The sequence below is a fragment of the Excalfactoria chinensis genome, chromosome 1 (genome assembly GCF_039878825.1).
Source record: "Excalfactoria chinensis isolate bCotChi1 chromosome 1, bCotChi1.hap2, whole genome shotgun sequence".
In the NCBI taxonomy this organism is placed as follows: Eukaryota; Metazoa; Chordata; class Aves; order Galliformes; family Phasianidae; genus Excalfactoria; species Excalfactoria chinensis.
This window is the reverse complement of record NC_092825.1, coordinates 22,867,858-22,886,963: the sequence shown is the minus strand read 5'-3', so window position 1 is coordinate 22,886,963 and position 19,106 is coordinate 22,867,858. Positions and strand designations below refer to the sequence as shown.

Genomic DNA, 19,106 nt, shown 5'->3' with positions numbered 1-19,106 from the left:
TCAGCATAAGAATGTATACAATGAATGGGAAAAGGACAGACTAAGAGACACACATCAAACAGGTCCTGTTACAGTGGGAAGCGTCATGGCAGGTGAAGGTTACTAACACTACCACATGAATCAGTCTTTCACTACATTCAGTGTTATCAGTTCTTTTGTGATCAGTCAAGATCACTTCATTTTAATGCCAGGAACTTTCCAGGAGAGATATTTCCAGTAGATACATAAGTACTATTTACTGCACAAAGTGTACAAATGCTCAGTTAAACACTACAAAATGAGAACAAATAAGGGTATGTACATTTAAAAATGATGTATTTAAACTTCAGCGATTACTGAAGAAAAACAGAGAAAAATCTGAGATGACAGCCATAAGAATGAACAGTTACTTCCTATCAGATTAAAAGAGCTGGCTCTTCAGTCTTAGAAAAAAAATAGGAACACATAAAATAGCTTAATAAATGTATACAAAAGAGCAACTAAAAACTGTCAGTAAAATCACTCAGAAGACAACTCTGTAGAATGTGGCTTGAAATCAGCAGGTTCTGACCCATCAAAATAATTAGGCTTTGAAACAGCCTTGCACTGGGATTGAAAAATCAAACATACACACAAATCAGAAAAACAAACCTGCTTCCACACTTCTCTAGCTTTTAGAAAAAGATCTCGACCTGCTTTTGAAATAGTCACATAAGAGGTCATTTCCATTTTCTCATGGCTGTAAGGATACATGGAGTAGGGTACTTTTTGACAGATGGGCATACAAAGTCAGTATCAAATTCAACACAATTCCAGTGGGATTATCTTGCTATTTACTTCTTGAAAAGATCTATTTTCTGGTAGCTTATTTTGTAGGTTGCTTAGAGGCTACAGCCACTAATACTGCTGACCTGTGGTAACTGATTCTCAAGAAGCCAGAAGATCCCAAAGTATCATATTCCAAGATATCAGGCTACAGTTCCTCGGCAGGTACAATTTCCAAGTTTCTCAGTACTGACATAGTTAACCAGGCAAACTGCCTGGAAGAATGAGTTCCATATGGATTTTGTCTAGAAGATTTTACTGGAAAAATACAGGGATCAAGGTGCAAGAGAAAAAGAGACAAAAAAATAAAAAATAAAATCCCCCAAACCACAAAGAAAAATATCCCCCAATTTTTCAATATCTCTACACCATAGATGACATGAAGCAATTTTCATACCGATCTGTACTGGTCAGCCAAAAACACTGCACACACACTGACACAGAACTCATCTCAGCAGGTGTATGGGAATCCAATGTAGACTTACTTCTCCTTACTAAACTATGGAGGATTTTTAGTGTTTATTCTCATTCAGTGTGTATTTTTATTTTTATTTTTTAATTTGAGTCTCAAAACGTCCATTATTTGGTATGCAGTGCAGTAGCTTGGCAATGAACACGTATTTAAGATATTTTCCTGAATGTTCCATTCATATTCATGCAAAATTAAGAGTGTAAAAAAATAAAAATAAATCCCAAACAAATAAAAACCAGTTTCTGAGTGGGGCTGTGCACACTGTTCCCCTTTTTACAAAATCTTAAATGGTACTCAGGGAAAACAAAAGGTCTTTGCCAGGGCAAATGGGATGTGAAATTGTAAAGTGGTTAGATGAAAAGGCTATTGCCTTTTATATGTACATTTCAATGTACGTATATACCTGAAGACCAAACATCACTTGACTTCAAAGTACAGTAATCCCCCAGAATTGTGTTGATTTCACCATCTTATTTTCACTACAAAATGAAAACTGTATTTTTTTTTAATAAAAAGGTTTATACTTATAAAATATCTAGTTATTAATGCAGATGTATCACTTACAGATACTTAAAAGACTCCTTTGCATAATGATGTGAAGTCATCACAAAACAAATAAAAATTGAATAAAAATACATTTACAATTGTTACCGTGACATTACCAATGAAGAGTATTAATACATTGCCTGATAATCATTGCATATACTACTAATCTTTAGTATTAATGTATTTTGTTACATTGAGTTTTTGCTTTAAGAAACTTTAAAGGATATAATTTGTCTCTGTCTGACTGTGAAGTTGCAAATATTTTCAGCCACGTAAGATTGTTTCCCCCCAAACCTGCAGCCTGTTTAGCAGCTCTATTTAAATTGATCCAGAACAGAATAAAATTTGGATTTATTACAGCCAGAAAAATGTATCATCTTATTAAAATACAGCTTTGTTTGTACATTACCAGTCAGCTTTCAGACTGAAAGCTGCCAAAATAGAAATCAAACCCATGTGCAGAACACAGCAAAGAAAAAGATAAAAATCTAATCAAACACCCATGAGTGCTGTCAGAATATCACAGATTTGCCTTTCTTCTTTCTTTTTTTTAATAAGAAAGTTTAAAAAAAAAAAAGAGAAATGAGAATTTCCCTAGTTGGACATAACCATTCTATTTTGTTCCTCCTTCCATCTCATAGAAAACACATTCCCCTTTGAAGTTATTCTTCCATCTTGCAAATAACAGATTGTACAGTATAACAGAAAGTAAAAAGCAGGTCATTTTGCCATTTCTGTACTTTTTTCTCTGAAACTCTGTGGGCATTTTACAACAAAATTACATTGAGTTACTGAATGACAATTATTAAACAAGAACATATTTGTTATTACTGAGATTTAGTCCACCTATAACTTAAACACCAGACTTTATTCTTCTACTAATAACATTCTACGCCAAGTACAAAGGAAGTGGCAAAAGAGAATATTAAAATCAAAACCAAACAAGCAGTCACGATAACCCAGTAACTCACCCGCAAAGCTTCAATTACAAGGTCTCGTGCTTCTAGTTCTCCTTCCATTATACTCAAAAGCATCCGCAGCTCCGGCTTGCTCAAGTTATCCACATCAAACTCTCTTTTCTGTAAGAAACAAAACACTGATGAACACACTAAAAGAAAGGACTGCATTGGCTAATGCAGGTACAAAATACAGACATAGCAGCATCCTGATTATGGGTTCCTCTAACATCCATGACGGTCAAAAGTTGAGGTGGCTTTACCTGTAGCTACTAAGTCAAAGTAAGTCACAGGGAGACCTTTTTATTTAAGGTGAAGAAACTAAAAGCTCAGTAGTGTGACACTGCTTTAAATCCTCTACTGTTGGAAGAAATCAATCACTCTAAATCTCCTGAATGATATGGGTGTAATGTTAAAAGAAATAACTTAGTGACAAACAGTGCATGGTATCATAAAGGTTGGAAAAGACCTTTAAGATCAGCTAGTCCAACCATCACCCAACACTCACTAAAACACATCCCTATGCATTTTGTGAATACTTCCTGTGACGGCGACACCAGTAGCACCCTGGACAGCCTGCTCCAATGTTTCACCACCCCTTCTGAGAAGAAATTTTTCCTAATAATCAACCTAAACCTCCCCGGCACAACTTGGGGTTACTACCTTTCATCCTGCTGCTGCTACATAGGAGAAGAGGCCAATCCCCACATTGACACAGTCTCCTGTCAGGTAGATGTAGAGAGCAATGAGACTGAGCCTCCTCTTCTTCAGCCTCAGCAATCCCAGTTCCCTCAGCTCTCCATAAGTTCCCGTACAACCTCACAGTGACAGGAATGTTTCAGCAGACCTGAAACAGCACACCAGGAATGAAGGCAAGAGAGAGTGGCAGCCTTCTATAGAGAAGGGCAGGGGGGTGCTATTATCACCTACAAAACCACAAAGGTAGGAGATAAGTCTGCTCAACAAGCCACACAATGCTAACAAAAAGGACTGCTTAGTGAAATTAGAAGGACATCATCTTAAAGGAGAGAAAACATTCAGACTCAGCTGAGCAGCATGATCAGTAGCACACTATTCACTGTAAGAGAGCAGTGAAGTTCTTGCTGTGATTGTAGACATGTCTTCTAGCAAAGCCCTGAGATACAGACACATATCTGTCTTCGATATGAGATATTAAGTAGCCAAATAAGCTGAACTGCTTATCTGGACAAATTACCTTTTTTCTCTGAAGGATGAAGTCAAATGTAAGAGCACAGCTAGCCCGGAACTTGACGTTCTCTCAGGAAAATCCAATAAAAATTAAAGTACCATTTCTTCTGTCTCAAGGCAAGAAGAGAGGAGAAGAGTTGTTCTCCCCTCAGGTTAGAAGGCCATGGATCATAACTTCCCAAAAGCTATATTAGATTTAACTCTGAGTTCCATTTTTTACTTTGCAGTGCAAACAGGTGCACAAATGGTCACATGCCAGAATATTAGCTGGTCATATTCAATGTACAGTGGACTAAGGATTCCTCACCTATTTGAACAACATGGAGCAACAAAGAGGACCGATGTTTTCTATTAATCATAACTATTTCTGGGACATGGCCATACAATCCAACCAATATTACTGGACTGAACAATAATTATTTTTTATTTTTCCGGCCTGGATCAGCTGTTGCTCTAATCCAAAGATACCTCTTACCCTACATCTCAATGAATTATGAAACATAACCTGTCTCTGAAGGCTTTTTCATAAAACTGTGCTGAAACTTCTCACAATTCTACACTTTGTTCATAATCTATGGATGTGCACATGCAAAGTTACTTTTAGTAACTAGATCTTCGCTTACCCAAGATTTTATAAGGCAGCCCCACAGGCTCCAGCATCTCTCATTCCCAGTACTTCTAACCATTAAATTTAATTCAGTCAGATAGCAGGACCCACTTATCCACCTTTCTTCTATGAAGCACTTTATAATGTCTAAACACTTAAGGACAGTAACTGATTTATACATATAATTTCCCTCTAGAGAGGAAAAACTGCCTCCATTTCTCAAATGGAAAACTGATGCAGAGATATCAAATACTTCTTCCCAACCACAGAAAGCAGCGTCAAAAAGTAACAGCCTGACATCTTCATTCAGTGATTTCCCCTTCTAAAATCTCATTGCCTCATCTGTCAAGAAGTGATGCCCAGCACTGTAGTAGGCATAGCCAAAGTGAAAAGGTGCACAAGAGCAAGAAACATCATCCTACTTTTCTAAGTAAGTAAATTCAGCTTGTCAGGAGGTAAAAGTTCCTTGTCAAAGGACTGACTGTATATCACAAATGAAACTTTTCATTTCTAAATTGCCTACAAGACATAAATAAAAATACTGTTCTATTCATTATAAACCAGAGGCACAATTCAACAGGTGAAGTAACTATGAGCTGCCTTTTATTTATTTTTTTATTTATTTTAACTAAGCACTGATCAAAGCAATTAAAGTAAATTTTACTCAAGTACGTACTCCAAACTAGAGCATATGAAAAGACATCAACAGCGAGTAATTCAGAGTGCTCTCTGGTAATTTGAAGTTAGATAAAAATAAACACAAAAATGCTACAGGAAAGATATCAATAACATACACGGCTCAGTTTTCATATTTTTCATTTTGAAAACTTGAAATAAGAACAAGAAAAACCACTTCGTAAATGAACAGCTCTAGTTGATCAGACTAAAAGCCCACTTAGCCTGCTTCCAAAAGCAGCCAGTAATGGCTGCCTTGAAATCACTACCAGAACAGGACAAGCACATAATGATGCCTCCCAGAAACACTCTCCCAGCCACTGGCAGTTTTCAGCTTATTCACTTTCTGAGCTATAAATCACAGTTCTGCATGTAGTAGTCCATGATGGACATATTTCATGTGAATCTGCCCCTTTGCTTTTGGAATCTTGATGTAATTTTAGAATCCATAACATTCTGTGACTCAACTGTACAATGTGTGAAGAATCGTGACCTTTGTTGTGAATTTGCCACTAGCTACTTTTGTTTGGTGCGTCCTAATTTATTAAACCTAGATGTGGCATACAATGAAATAGACCTATGCTTCCTCAAAGACACCTTCTGGGGACCAAACATGGCAGACTTGCTTGAAGTTCTCATCCAGATGAAGAATTGCTGGCCTAACTTTTAGTGAAAATTGTTGTTTAGTCCCAGCAAAATAATCTCCCTCACATCTTCCAGTGGAGCAGTAGCTCTTACATCTCCAGAAAATAAAGACTCCATTAGTAGCACATGGCTTATGTGTCATCTGGGGTTTTGTTACAATAGGTCTGGTAGAGTGCCAAGCTGTAACAATTTCACCAACGATTTAAGAACTATGTAACCAAGCCATCCTCTACATCAGTTTTACAACACAGATATATGAATATGTTGCCCCAGGGTGAAATTCAGCATTCGCTACCAGAACGCAGGAGATATTTTTTCACTTCTTCTTTTGGATTTTAAGATGTCTGGTTTATTTGATTTATAAAGTAACTGAATAAGGCTGTCTCAAAAACTTCATGTTGTTTTTCAAATCAGCTTTGTAAGGGGTTTGTGTTGTCTGGCAGCAAGTACACTGATAATAGAGAAAATGGCTAACTAGCTAAAACTCATTCAATTTCCCACATATGCATCACAAATATATATGGTGACCTGCACTACCCCAAGACAAAAATGAGCTCTACCTTGAGCAAATAAGATGACAAAAGACAATTTCCAAACAAGAGAAAGCTGAGACAGGACAGCAGCAATTAACCTGGACAAGCATTTCCCCCAGATCACCTTAGGAAAAAGAGGAAAGAGGATGGAGTGGGAAGGTTACCAAGAGGCAAAGGAACAGAAGAGATGCTTTCCCACACTGGTTGCTATTCAGAGGAGAGATGACAAAAGCCTCTAGGATAAAGTTAGCCCCCATCACCTCTCAAGAAAACAGCCAAGTTTCTTGTGATAGATTGGCAGTACCAATGGTTTTGCTGATCTAGCCCAGTCAATACTACTGACAGCCTTAGAAGCAAAGGGTGTCATTGACTACACTAGAATCTCCAGCACCTTCAGAAGTCTGGACATGTCAAGCAGGAAAGCTATAGCTCTGTAGAAAGCAGGTTAACTGTGGATTAATCAGAGGTGACCACAGGAAACAACCTCCTACCTGCTCAAAAAGCAGCCAGATGGCCTACTTAAAGATGGAGCTGATATTATATTTGATATAGCTGATAGTATATTTGACAACCTGAAACACGTCCAGGTAGAATTCATCTGACCAAAGATAACCATGTTACAATTAATTCTATTTTGTTGCCTGTTCATAAGTATCTAGTGCAATCTGAGGCATCAGAGAGACCTTATGGAGGCAGGTAGGTATGATACAGAATCACCCATGCCATTTGGACAGGCAGCCAGCTGAGATACCACTAAATGCTGCACATGGACTGTTAATGGCAGCCCTAAGGACAGGACTGAGACACCTAAAGGAAGACTGAAGGCAGTGTGTGAATGAGGTGAATAATCTCCTGCTATATGCAATAGAAAACTGATCAGCCCAGTCAAAGTAGCCAAGAAAGCTATTCAGCTAACCAGCCAGCAGAACTACTTGCTTGAGGCTCCACTTGAGGTATTGGTTGGATTTCCACTCACTGTAATAGGATAATTAACACTGTGCATATATGAAAACACATTTAAGTGCCTTAAATCCCACTAATACCTCAAAGAGTCACCAGCCTATTCACTTCACATAAAACCAGAGAAATTCATAAATACGTTTCCAAAACAGATCATTCCTTAAAACCACTTCATTCTTTCCACCAAGTATAAGAGAAATTTTCGAGACCTAGCACAGCATTAACGTGGATACACACGCAAATGAATCCCAATTCTTTTCTAATTAAAAAAACATCTGCAAACAGAAAATAGAAAATAAGTGGTTATAACATCCACGCAGTGTTCATGAATAGTTCAGAGAATACATGTTATATTGTTTTTGGCTGCGGAAGGTCTCTTCTTTAGGAAGAAACTAGAGAATGAATTTGACACTATGAAACTCCGGAAGTTTTATATTATGTAAGCAAACGTGTCCAGTTCATACCACACCCAAGACAAACTCAAGAAGATGTGACCAGTAGAAAGGTTAACGTCCAGAACTTAGATACATTTTCATACAATCTTACCTAAGAGATCATGACAGAACTTGACACGCATTTAATTATTCCCATCCATTAATTCAGTGACTTACTGAATTAACACCACTAAATTTACCTGTTCATTCTGCCCCCCTCCTCTCCAAACACAGCTTTTTTGCTATCTGTTTGGTTTTTTTCCCTTAAGGTTTTCTTTAAAAGGCAGGGGGTGGTTTTGTTTAGCGGGTGTGGAATTTTTATTTTTTTTCTTGTTCAAGCTAACTGCAAAACTTTTTAACAGCTTTGGCATTAACCATAAATAAACCTCAGAACTGAGAAATGTATTCTGGAAACCAAAAAACAGCCCACAGCTCCTCCAAAATTAGTAAGACGCTGACCTTTACGCATACCCAGATATTCTCACAGCTGTTAAAACACGTTTGCAAACTATGAACAGCGCAAAGGTACTGAGGCATCTTTGATTTCAGGGTAAGTTTGGTATCTAGGTATTTTTTTAACAGATCTAGGCTTACATCAGCCCTGCTGTGACCATGTTTAAAACTGTTACTTAAGTTTAACAGGGATTTCCCGCTCTGAAAGTCACTTTCAAGTAAGCCACTTCTGAGACAAATAGTATTTGATCTAAATACTGGTACACACTCTTGAAGTTCTCTTTAGAACTACTTGCAAGTCTTTCAGAATTTGATATCTTACCTTGTCCTACTTAAGACTTAGAAACAATGCCCAGGAAATCTTTTACTTCACACACCAAGGAAGGCAGTACCTCTCGGCCTACTGACTTCATCCTGTTTACATATGCAATGATGACACAGGGAGGAGTGGGCGCAGAGGCAGACCTCCCACTGTTGTTTCCCTATATTGAGCTCTTTCTTTCCCCTTTCAGCTTCATTTCCATCTCTATTCCCATCTTGCTATACCACCTTTGAGGCCACAGCAAGGCCTCTCTCTCCCACACTTATACAAACATCAAAGCAGGAAAAGGACAGGATGTATTACATCCTGAAGACTTGTCCCTCCTCACCATTTTCAAACCCCAGGCTCACTGTGCTGTCCCTATGCACTTCACTCTTAATGAGTGTGACATGTCCTCATTTGGAAGAGAAGAGACCCTCCCAACAAATCAAGAGAGGCTGCGTGGCCAGCCATGGAGGACAGCAGCACAGAACATAAAGGGATGTAGGTTGGGCTGGGAGAGCGAGAGAAGACAGCAGGTTGGGTAGCAAGGCTTGGAGCATATCCCTGCACCACAAATCAAGAGCAGACACTCATTACATGGGAGACATAGAGCAGCAGCAGGACAAAACCAGACAACTGTGATGTCTCCGCATCACACCTACATGTTGGAACACCACAACAGTATTATGCATCCGAGTAGATGAAAGTAACGTCTCTGAACATTAGCACTACACTGAGAACTTGTATTCAGATGCAGGTCCTGGTAGCTAATTCAAGTCCTTTCACAGGCAACTATTATCCAAGATGTATAGTCCCTAATAAGAGATATAGGCTTCACTTTTCAAGGGTTATGATCTCATTTTCTGCTACATGCAGTACTTCTCAGATAAGAATCTTCACAACTTATTTGTGTCAGCCTGCGTAACTGATGTGACCAAATCACTATTTAGCATTTCACTGTATTGTCCAGAATGGCAATTCTACTACAAACGTTCTTACAGATCAACAGATAACGAATACCAGCTAAATTAAAAAACTTACTAAAAGTCACTATAAAGTACCACAGAATTTGTCTCTGCTTATTTTGTTTAGTCATCAAGTTTTAATCCACTTCACGTTGACAGTTTTTTCCCCATAGAACAACTTTTCATACTGTTACTTGATCCCTAGCAAACCAGACTGATATTTTCAAGTACGTACACATCATCCTCCATGAAATTTTGACAGATGAAGACAGAAAATAATCCCTCCTCACTTCAGAGAATCAAGGTATCATTCCAGCAATATACTGTATGTGTATAGAGCCACCAGAAAGGACTGCCTTTTGGAGAAAAATATCCTTGTGTGTGTTTGACCACTGGTCAAAAATAATCAGAAGACAACGTTAACAAACTCTGTTTGAAATAGCTGGCTTTTCATGCTATTGGTTAAACATCTACCAAAGCCATAACATGCGACAAGCTGGCTCTCTACATGTAGCAGGTAGCATTCAATATTTCAACAAGATGACTGTCAAACTGAATTATTTCTGGCTATTATATAATCATTTTTTTTTGTAGACAGTACACTGATAGAAGCAATTCAAAGTTGTTTTGAAATACACACCCATGCTTTCCTGAATTCTAGTCCAAATTGCCCCAACACGGTTTCACTGGCTCAGGCAATCAAGCTGTACAGCTTGATAGGACAAGGCCATTCCCATGCCGTTTTACCTTGTCATTTTTACCACCACAAAAATATTTTGTGAGAGGTAACTGGGAACTCAGAAAGATAAGGCTATCAGCCTTACTCCTGAACAGAACACTACAGAACAGCCTGGGGTTTTCCTGTCACTTTCTCTAGGGGAGGAAATTAAAAAAGATTTCACCTTTTCCATATTTGATCCTTTTCTATGATGGTTCTAAGAACAGCAAAAAAAAATCAAGTAGTTTTGTTTTCTTTTTCCCATTGATGTTACTGATTGTGTACCTGCTGGTGTACAAAGATACAGGAGTAACAGCATTCAGTATGAAAACACCCTACTGTATGTTTACTGCTTACACTGTATAATTTTCATATTAATAATTACTATTAAAAACACTTATCCTAGAATTTTCTATTGCATCATTTATACAATCAGCATTCTGAGAACTCGGCCTAAAACTGTACAGAGTTTTCCATGACTTACAATATTGTCACCTGAACAAGTAAGCAGGATGATTTCCATTCATAATTCTATATCTTAAATATAAAGACAGAAAATAAGAGATTCATACTAACTCTCCAGCAGGAACATTGCAGTGTCATTACACTATATTTTGTATATCAATATTTTGTATAATCTTCCCATTGCACAGAGGTGTTACTTTCGCATACAAAAACTAGAATGAAATCGACAACTGAATGTCTGTAATACCAAGGAAATACAAGAAGAAAATATTAAAGGATTGAATGCAAACTAAAAGTCCCCTTAAAAATATTTTATTGCTGCTTAAGTACAGCTACTACTTTAATTATAGAACAACACACAGGTTACTTGCCAGTATCTGCAGTTTTAGAAGAATATTTTAAAAGCAATGTGGTGTAGAACTATCACTCCTACATGACGAGCATCAAACTGCATGACCAGCAGATGCAGCACTGCCCAGCAGGGCAGTATTGGAGTACTGCCTCATTGTGAGCTACTCTTCTGAGTTCTTCAAAACTCAGAAAAAATAAAATAAATGCAGTAATAATATGAAATACTGGAGAATTCAGCACGAATATTTTTTACTCAAAGCCAGGGCTTAGAGAATTTAATATTTTGCTTTTATGAACTGTTACCTTAATAGTCTTTCATGTCTCAGTTCTGCCATTGTTTCAGAAGAGCAGTTATTCACTTTGTGAGGTTTACCTTCCCTCTTTTTTTTAAAATAAATTTTATTTTCTTATTTAAGTAACTCAGTTTCTACAACAGGGCAGAAGTTAATCTTCCTTGTGTGCACTAACTGCGCAGTCAGAACACGGTTTCAGGTAAGATTTGTGCCTGCTTGAAAGAGAATAAATAAATAAATAAGCCATCAGCATCTTCAGTCCCACAGAAGCCGGTGCCATCCTTCCTTCTGGCGTTACTCCCTTCAGCAATGATCCAACCTCAAAGGCACACCTCAACGTTTTTAGCACCCTAAACTCGGCACTTCGTTACACGGAGAGGCGCTCAGGGGCTGATCTCGGACCGCCCCGGCTCTCGCACAGCTGCCCCTGACGACCCCGAGCCCTGCCGGACCGGACAGCACTGCGCTGCCCACTGGAACCCCGGGCGCTGCGGGTAGGGGAGAACTGAGGGGCGAAGCCCTGCTCTCCCACCACGGAACAGGCGACGAGACAGAGAAAGGACGGCAAAGGTGGGCAGAGGGAGTCAGCCTACATTCGGCCGTATCGTCGCACCGTGCCCACCTCACGCAGCCGGCTGCTCGGGAGCAGGGAGCCTGACGGCCCCTCCGCGCAGCCCAGCCTCTCAGGGCCCCTCGCAGCCCGGGGACGGGAGGGAAAGGGGCGCTGCCCCGGCGCCCCTCATCCACACGGGGAGGAACAAGAGAGAAACGGGGGAAAGGAGACAGCGAGCTCCTGTGAGCGAGGATTCAGATGAGCGCTTCCCCCGAGCCGACCTGCGGGCTCCGGGCGCTGTCACCACCTCCGCTCTGGGGAAGGCATCGGAGCAGCCCCGCCGCGCTGCCCAGCCTGCACCCTCCCCGCCCCGAGTCCCTCAGCCGGGCGGGCAGCGGGAAGGAACAATGGGGCAGCCCCCGAGGAAGGAGAACGGGGAAAGAGGGGACCCCCGCGCTCGCCCCTCTTCTCCCCCGGGGCGGGACAGAGCTCCCCACCGCAGCCGAGCCGCGTCCCGCCCCGGGGGAGAAGGAGGGCGGAGGGACGGAGCGGGGGAGGTAGGTCTCCGGGCACCGTTCTGTTCTGTTCCGTCCCATCCCCACCGCAGCCCTCCTCGCCCGGTTGGGTCCGATCCCCCGGCCCGGTTACCGCTGCCGTAGCCGCCGAGTCCTCCTGGGCGCCGGAGCCCGGCTCGCCGCTCGCGCCCTCCGTCGCCATCTTCCCGCTGTAACGGCTCCGGCGCGGAGCGCGGCGCGGAGCCGAGTGGCAGCCGCCGCCGCCCGGCGCTTAACCCCCTCCCCGCCGGCACCGGGCCCACCGGCGGCTCGGAGCTTAACCCCTCCGGCGCCGCGCCAACGCCGCGCTGCCGGCCGAGGCGAGCGAGTCCAGGCGTTGGGCCACCGGGCGGTCGGGTTTCCTCTCCTCCCCTCCGCCCCCCGCCATCAGGCGGCCCGCAGCCAGGCGGAGGCGGGGGAGCGGGACCCCGCCGCGGGCCGCCCGCCCGCCATGGTGGCTGAGGGGAGTGCCCCTGGCACGGCGCGGCTCGGGCCCCACGCAGGCACCGCTCTGCTCCCTGCCCGCCCCTGAGGTTCGGGAGTGGGAGAATGGAGAGAAAGGATAGAGGAGAAGCGAGAAAGAGCTTGTGCGGTGGTAGGCTCGGCTCACCTGCCTAGTCAGACCCGGCCGAAGCCTTGGAAGGAAAGGTGCCTCTCTCTGGGGGTGCTGACAGGGGTGTGTCAGAAGGAGCACCTCTCCTGTCACCTCCTTGTGGAGGACCGGGGAGGACGCTGCTGTCGCTGCTCCTTGTTTACTGACATATTTACGTGCCAAAGTGGCTTCTAGCCTGTAAGGGTATGTTTTCATGCAGGCCGACCGTAGGGGGCCAGATTAAAGCCTCCCCATAGAGCCTAAAGCTCAGCGTGGACTGAGGTTGCCGTATGCCATTCCAGACCACGACGTCCTAGCTTAAAACTGGTTTTAAACTCTCCAGAGGAAACCACTACCACACAGGCTGTCTGTCCATCAGAGAACACTTTGGTGCCGCACCGCCTGCCTCAAGGCCTTACCTACTTGGTAAGCAATAGATCAGCCTGAATGCACTCTCTTCTGGAACCAGCATAATCAATGACAAGCAAAACCTGGGACCTGTTTGCTCTGCAGCCACATGTAACTTCCACAGAGAACACAAATAAACACACTGAGCCTTGCAGGTCTCCTCTAATAGGGCTCCCTCACTTATAGGTTTGTACTAAATTCCCTTGGCACTACAACCAGGCAAAAATGGATCAATGCCTTCCCTTAATCATAGACAGCAAATGTTCTTCTAAGAATGCTTTACCTAAGGATATGAGTGAGAACATACATGAACTTTCCCCTCTGCACACCCAGAACAGGAACCAATTAGCCATTAGGGGAATAAACAACAGTAATATAAACATAGTCTGAACAGAGCAGAATTCAGCCTTCAGGGTCCATTACAGAGCACAAAAACTCCAGTCAAACAGATGTATCCTAGGTTGAGGCTTGATTTTCTTCCTTAAAAATCATCTAGCTCCCCTCCTACTCAAGTTTTACATTTTTTATGACTGTAGTGAGTGCTCATATCCCTTCCACTGCTGAAGCAGAAACTCCGTTGAAGTCAGAGCCCAAACCTACTTATTTTTCTCAGTTCCCAGAACTCTAATACCATTTAATTGGTTTTACGACATAATGTCTCTTGCTTGCTTTATTGAGAGCAAAGTACCATAATTATTATTTATATACAATTTTAACAGTATATGGTTCTTTGCCATTGAGAAACTCATTGAAAAGTCCCAGGTATCATCTTACTTTTCTCCAAAGTGCTTTTAAACATTGTAGTTTTTTTTTTTTAACTGGTTTGAGAAGATGTTTATTGAATCTTGTCTACCATTACCAATGTCCACATTTCCCCATTGTTTAACTTGCATTGGAATCATCTGCTCACCATCACAGTTACCAAAGTGTTTTTCTATCGGAGCTGGTACAAAATATTCACAGAACATGCTGTGTAAGTTTTTTTTTTCAGCTCCATCTGCACCACAGCAGCGATGTAGCAAAGTCTGCACCGTTTATCTCTTGCCCTGCTGAGATCATAAACTCTGGTTTAGCTGATATTTTATCAGTTACACAGTGTACATTTATCAAAATTACAATGAATATTAGGTTAATCATACTTTACCGCCTCAAGCCTGAAAACTGATCTCTCTTTCTTCATCTGAAGATAAATTTGGAAGTGATTTCTGAGAGAAAACGGGTGGATTGCTCAGATCTCAGCCAACAAAAATTAATAGGATAGATGGACCAGCAACACTTCAGCTTCTAGCCCGCCCCCAGACAACTAATATCCAGCACATCATCCTAGTGTTGGAAATTGACCTGCTGTTGTTCTCAGAAAGATGTCAGGCATGCTTTTGAAGGGGAATGATCAAGATTTCTCCTTTACATCACTAAATTAATCATCACAACATTTTGAAAATATTGACTTTTGTAACTGTATGAACCTCTACTGGATGCCTGTGTTTCTTAACATTTTCCCCTAATGACAGCAACAAGACTTACTGAAATCCATTTTGGATATTACCAGTCAATACTGAGAGTAAATTCTCATACTACATAGCAATGTTTTCTGTATCACTGGTAGTAGTAGGGCCCAAAAGTATTTGAGATTTTGCTGCACAAAGAACCCCTTTGGACTTGTGACCAGCTCTCAAGTAGGAAATGTTTATTCTTTGATTGTTAGTGCAGCATCACTGATAAGGTATTACCTCTTTTCTGGTTTCTCTGTTTATGCTACTTGCTCTATGCCTTCAGAAATAGAGCATCTGCACACATAACACATGAATTCAGAGAGAGGGACAGCTTGGCTATTACTGCCCCCATAGTGCACTGTCATTGCTCTGCCTGTGCTATGCAAAGTAAAACATCTACTTAATGCAAGACCAAACCTGAGCCTTGCTAGCAGGAGAAACTGTGAGTACTTTTACAGATAATTTCACCACTACAGTAAGGTAAAGGAGTTGCTTTGCTCAGAGGAAGATGTTCATTATTTTACTACTAGTTTACGGCTGGCAAACTGGAAGTAGTTTAGTTTTTTTTCTGCTCCACTTTTGCTGGTGTTGAGTGACAGAAAGGATAGGCCAAGCCTAGGAGCAGGCATTACAGCTGTGCTTTACATGTGTTCCTCTCCTATGATTAGAGAGCTGGCACACAAAGGTGGGAAGTCCACAGCTCACAGGATGCAGCTGCTGTGCTGAACACTGCTTGTTCCCTCCATTAGCACGTATCTGCTGTGATAGAAAATGCATGCCTTGGCTGTACAATGGCAGGGAAGCAAAGTGCTATGGATCTAAATCATACAGTGTATCCAGGCGTTACCACAAAACTATTAACCATACTCACGTAACGACAGCAACAACAGCAAAATAAAATGGTATTTTATTCATACATTCCTAAAAAAAAAAAATAAACTCATACCTATATTTAAAGCAAGCAGGAAAAGTTGATCCCCCAAATACCTCAATAGTAACTGTATTATCACAATCTTCACAAAGGTCAGCCTAGTGCCAACTCAAGGCATTTCTGACTCACACTCAAGCTGAGCTAAATAGCACCATTCAGATACTGGTCTGAACACCGCTTTAGGGAGCTTTGGTCCTGGAGACCTGCAAGCATTGCAGAACACTGATAGCTGAACTGTTTCCTTGGGTTTTGTGAATCATGGGTTACTTCCTCTGGAAGATGGCACTCTATTTGTCTGGATGAAATTCAGTAGGAGAATCAATATTCTAGAAGGCATGTTGGCTGTTTTCTGAGATTGCTAAACATCAGAAGGGAAGGGGAAAAAGAGATAAAAATCAAACTGTTGTGAATGAATCTCCAGTAAGCATCAGCAAAAGAGGAGCTCTAATTGGCTATGCACAAAGAGCACAGACAATAAACAAAAAACTATTGGAATTGTTGATTTATGAACATAAATTCAACAGTGCTGCATATTACTGTAAGTTAGTGAAGTGATTCACATGACTGGAATGTTGAAAACTGGCTGTAATCTGCTTAGGAAGGCACAAGTGGACGAAAATGGAAAAAGCTCTATCAAAATGGTGTTCCGTGTGTCAACATTGCTGACATCTCAGGAAAGGATATTTGAATGTTTATGACTAGTATTTTAATATTTTAAACAGAAACTGAAGTATTCGTGTCTACTGTAAACTTCACATCATACTGAAGTACCAAGCTACAAGATTCTAAGGTATCTTTTACATAGGAAAACTGCTGTTGCTGAGGTTTCACCTTGACTGACATCATTCTGCAATAGTGTAACATCTTGGGGATGCCTAAAAATGACAAGTGACAATTAAAGAAGTTTACCCTAATAAGGAGAATTCTGAATGAGACCTCATTTTAACACATGGAAAGGGAGAGCTAGATTCAGCCGGAATCCAAAATTTGAGTGTTTAATATGCCTAACTTTTAGGAATTTGAGCCCAGAATGGAATCTGGGAACTAAAAATGGACACAGTCTGTGAAACAACATTTATTTTAGAGTAGGTTTTGCAGTCTGTGCTATGCAAAAAGAAGAGATCACACACTGATCTCCCTGAAGCTGCAATCTATGAGCTTTTATTCTATCGATATATTTCAAGTCTATGCTGTAATGTCTGAAATAGTTGGGTATTTGTTAGCTTTGCAGCTGTCTCACTCTTGAAAATGAGTTACCCACATTCACTATTAAGACTAAAAAGAGAGTACAGCATTTTAAGTACTGGAGAGTTATAGGAGAGTTTGAACTATCAGACTAAAAATGCATGAAATTGTTCAGAAAAATGAAAATCCCTGTGGCACTTCTCACTTTCACTCATTTTCTCATGAAGACTGGGTACCAGTAAAGAATGCGATCACAGGAGATTGCTAACTGAAGAAATAAAGGTGCCGGAATCAAGTCTTTTCATAACCAGTTTCCCTGAGCAGGCATGATGACTAATGTACTTTTACAGGCATCAGCACTTCCAGGCCGAAAACACATTTTTTCTGGACATAGGAAAAATGCATGCTGCTGTGATCACATTGGCTGCAGTGGCAACAGGCAGGGGAATTCAAGCTGCAACTGCCAGACTTGGAAGAGTTTGTTTCTTCACTGGCAGGATTTATGCAGTGATCTGCAGTGCTAGGAAGTACACTACCTCATTTTGGAATTTAACTCTTAACCCGCAGATCACAATGCTGTGAAATTATATTATAATATATTACATAATGATTAGATCACCTTAGTGTAGAATATCTCTTCTTTAAAATATCTATTTTTTTGAAGAATGTGTTGATCGCCCTCCATACTGTTTTGACATTTCTCCCTTTTCATTATGCAAAAGGTTAATTTTGAAATTTTCCAATGCTGCCAGCATCCTATGAGCAAAATTGAATCACTAAATGCTCCCCTGTAGGGATGAAGCTGTACCACTGCCAAGATGGACCACTGTATCTTAGAAGAAACTCGTCTGGAATTGAAATGATTTTGCACACAGTGGAGGCTGCCCTTTCTGCCAGGGCTCTACAGCTCTGAGCTCACTGTGCAAGTGCAGTACTGTATGTGGGCAACCACTGAGTGAAACAGCTTCAAGAGGAGCTTTACTCTGTAATTGTGGAAATCAAATCATGAGGGAGGTTAATCAATTCATTGCCAAGAAGGATCAGTCCCAGTAAGGTGGTAACTACCTTAGCACTTGGATGAAATGTCTATATGGGGACTTGGTAATGAAATGTTGTTTGTATTAAAATACTCCGCTAGGGAGAAATTCCCTTGCTAATGAAACAAAACTGCTTCGGCAGGTTGTTAGCTCCACCACTGACATTGTAGAACCACAGCCCAGGAGAATTAGCTCCTGTGCTGCTGACATAGAACAGAAATCATTGTGCTGAGGAGTTAACTCCCTCCTGGAAAACAAGCGTTTGCCAGAATAAAGGAACAAAATTTCTTGCCTGTAGGAAAGTAATGCACTTATGGATGCAATTCAACCTTTTCAGTGTAACTCCGTATTTATACTCTTAAGGTTGAAAAATGATTCTGTCAAAAGACAGTGATCTGAGAGTGTGTGAGTTCTATAAACTGAACTAATATGATCTTATTGCCAAGACTCATAGTGACCTGAAATAAAGACAGGCAGCTCATGTATAATCCGTGATTCAAATTTATGGCTAACAGAAGTGCTGTTGAATGTTTTAATCAGAAAAAAAAAAATCAAGTAAGACAGACTTTCATCACAAAATCACAAGTGGTGAAATTATAATTGATGTGGCATTCAGTATGTGTGTAAAATTTCTTATTTACATATAAATGAGAAAGGAAGAGGAAAAGCATTGAGCAGGAGAGAGATAACCCTGTCTATCTAGTCTTTCCTGGTAAGCCCCAACGTCTTCCAATGTACAACTGCACAGAAATCTTTAAGTAGGAGATTCCAGATTCTACTTCAGCTGTACTGTTTCAGTTCTGGTTATGTGTAAGACTGCATTAGAATTTTACTCATCTGTCAAGACTGGGATGTTTTACTGTCACTTAAGCTGCCTGGGACTTTGGTTCTCAGTGTGTTAGTTGGGTGTCTTACTGAGAATTCAATAGGAGTGCAATTGTAAAAATGAATATGAACTAAATG

At 41.0% G+C, this 19,106-nt stretch overlaps 1 protein-coding gene across 1 annotated transcript in view; it reads right to left on the bottom strand.

The window, feature by feature from the left end:
- Positions 1–12,793, bottom strand: part of CTTNBP2 (cortactin binding protein 2) — a 75,505-nt gene extending 62,712 nt beyond the window's left edge. Inside the window, exons 1-2 of the mRNA XM_072332628.1 lie at positions 12,592–12,793; positions 2,794–2,901 (exon numbers count right to left, since the gene is read on the bottom strand). Coding sequence (XP_072188729.1) covers positions 2,794–2,901; positions 12,592–12,660 — 177 coding nt within the window. The 5' untranslated portion in view covers positions 12,661–12,793. The remainder of the gene's footprint in view (positions 1–2,793; positions 2,902–12,591) is intronic.
- Positions 12,794–19,106: the final 6,313 nt, after the last annotated feature.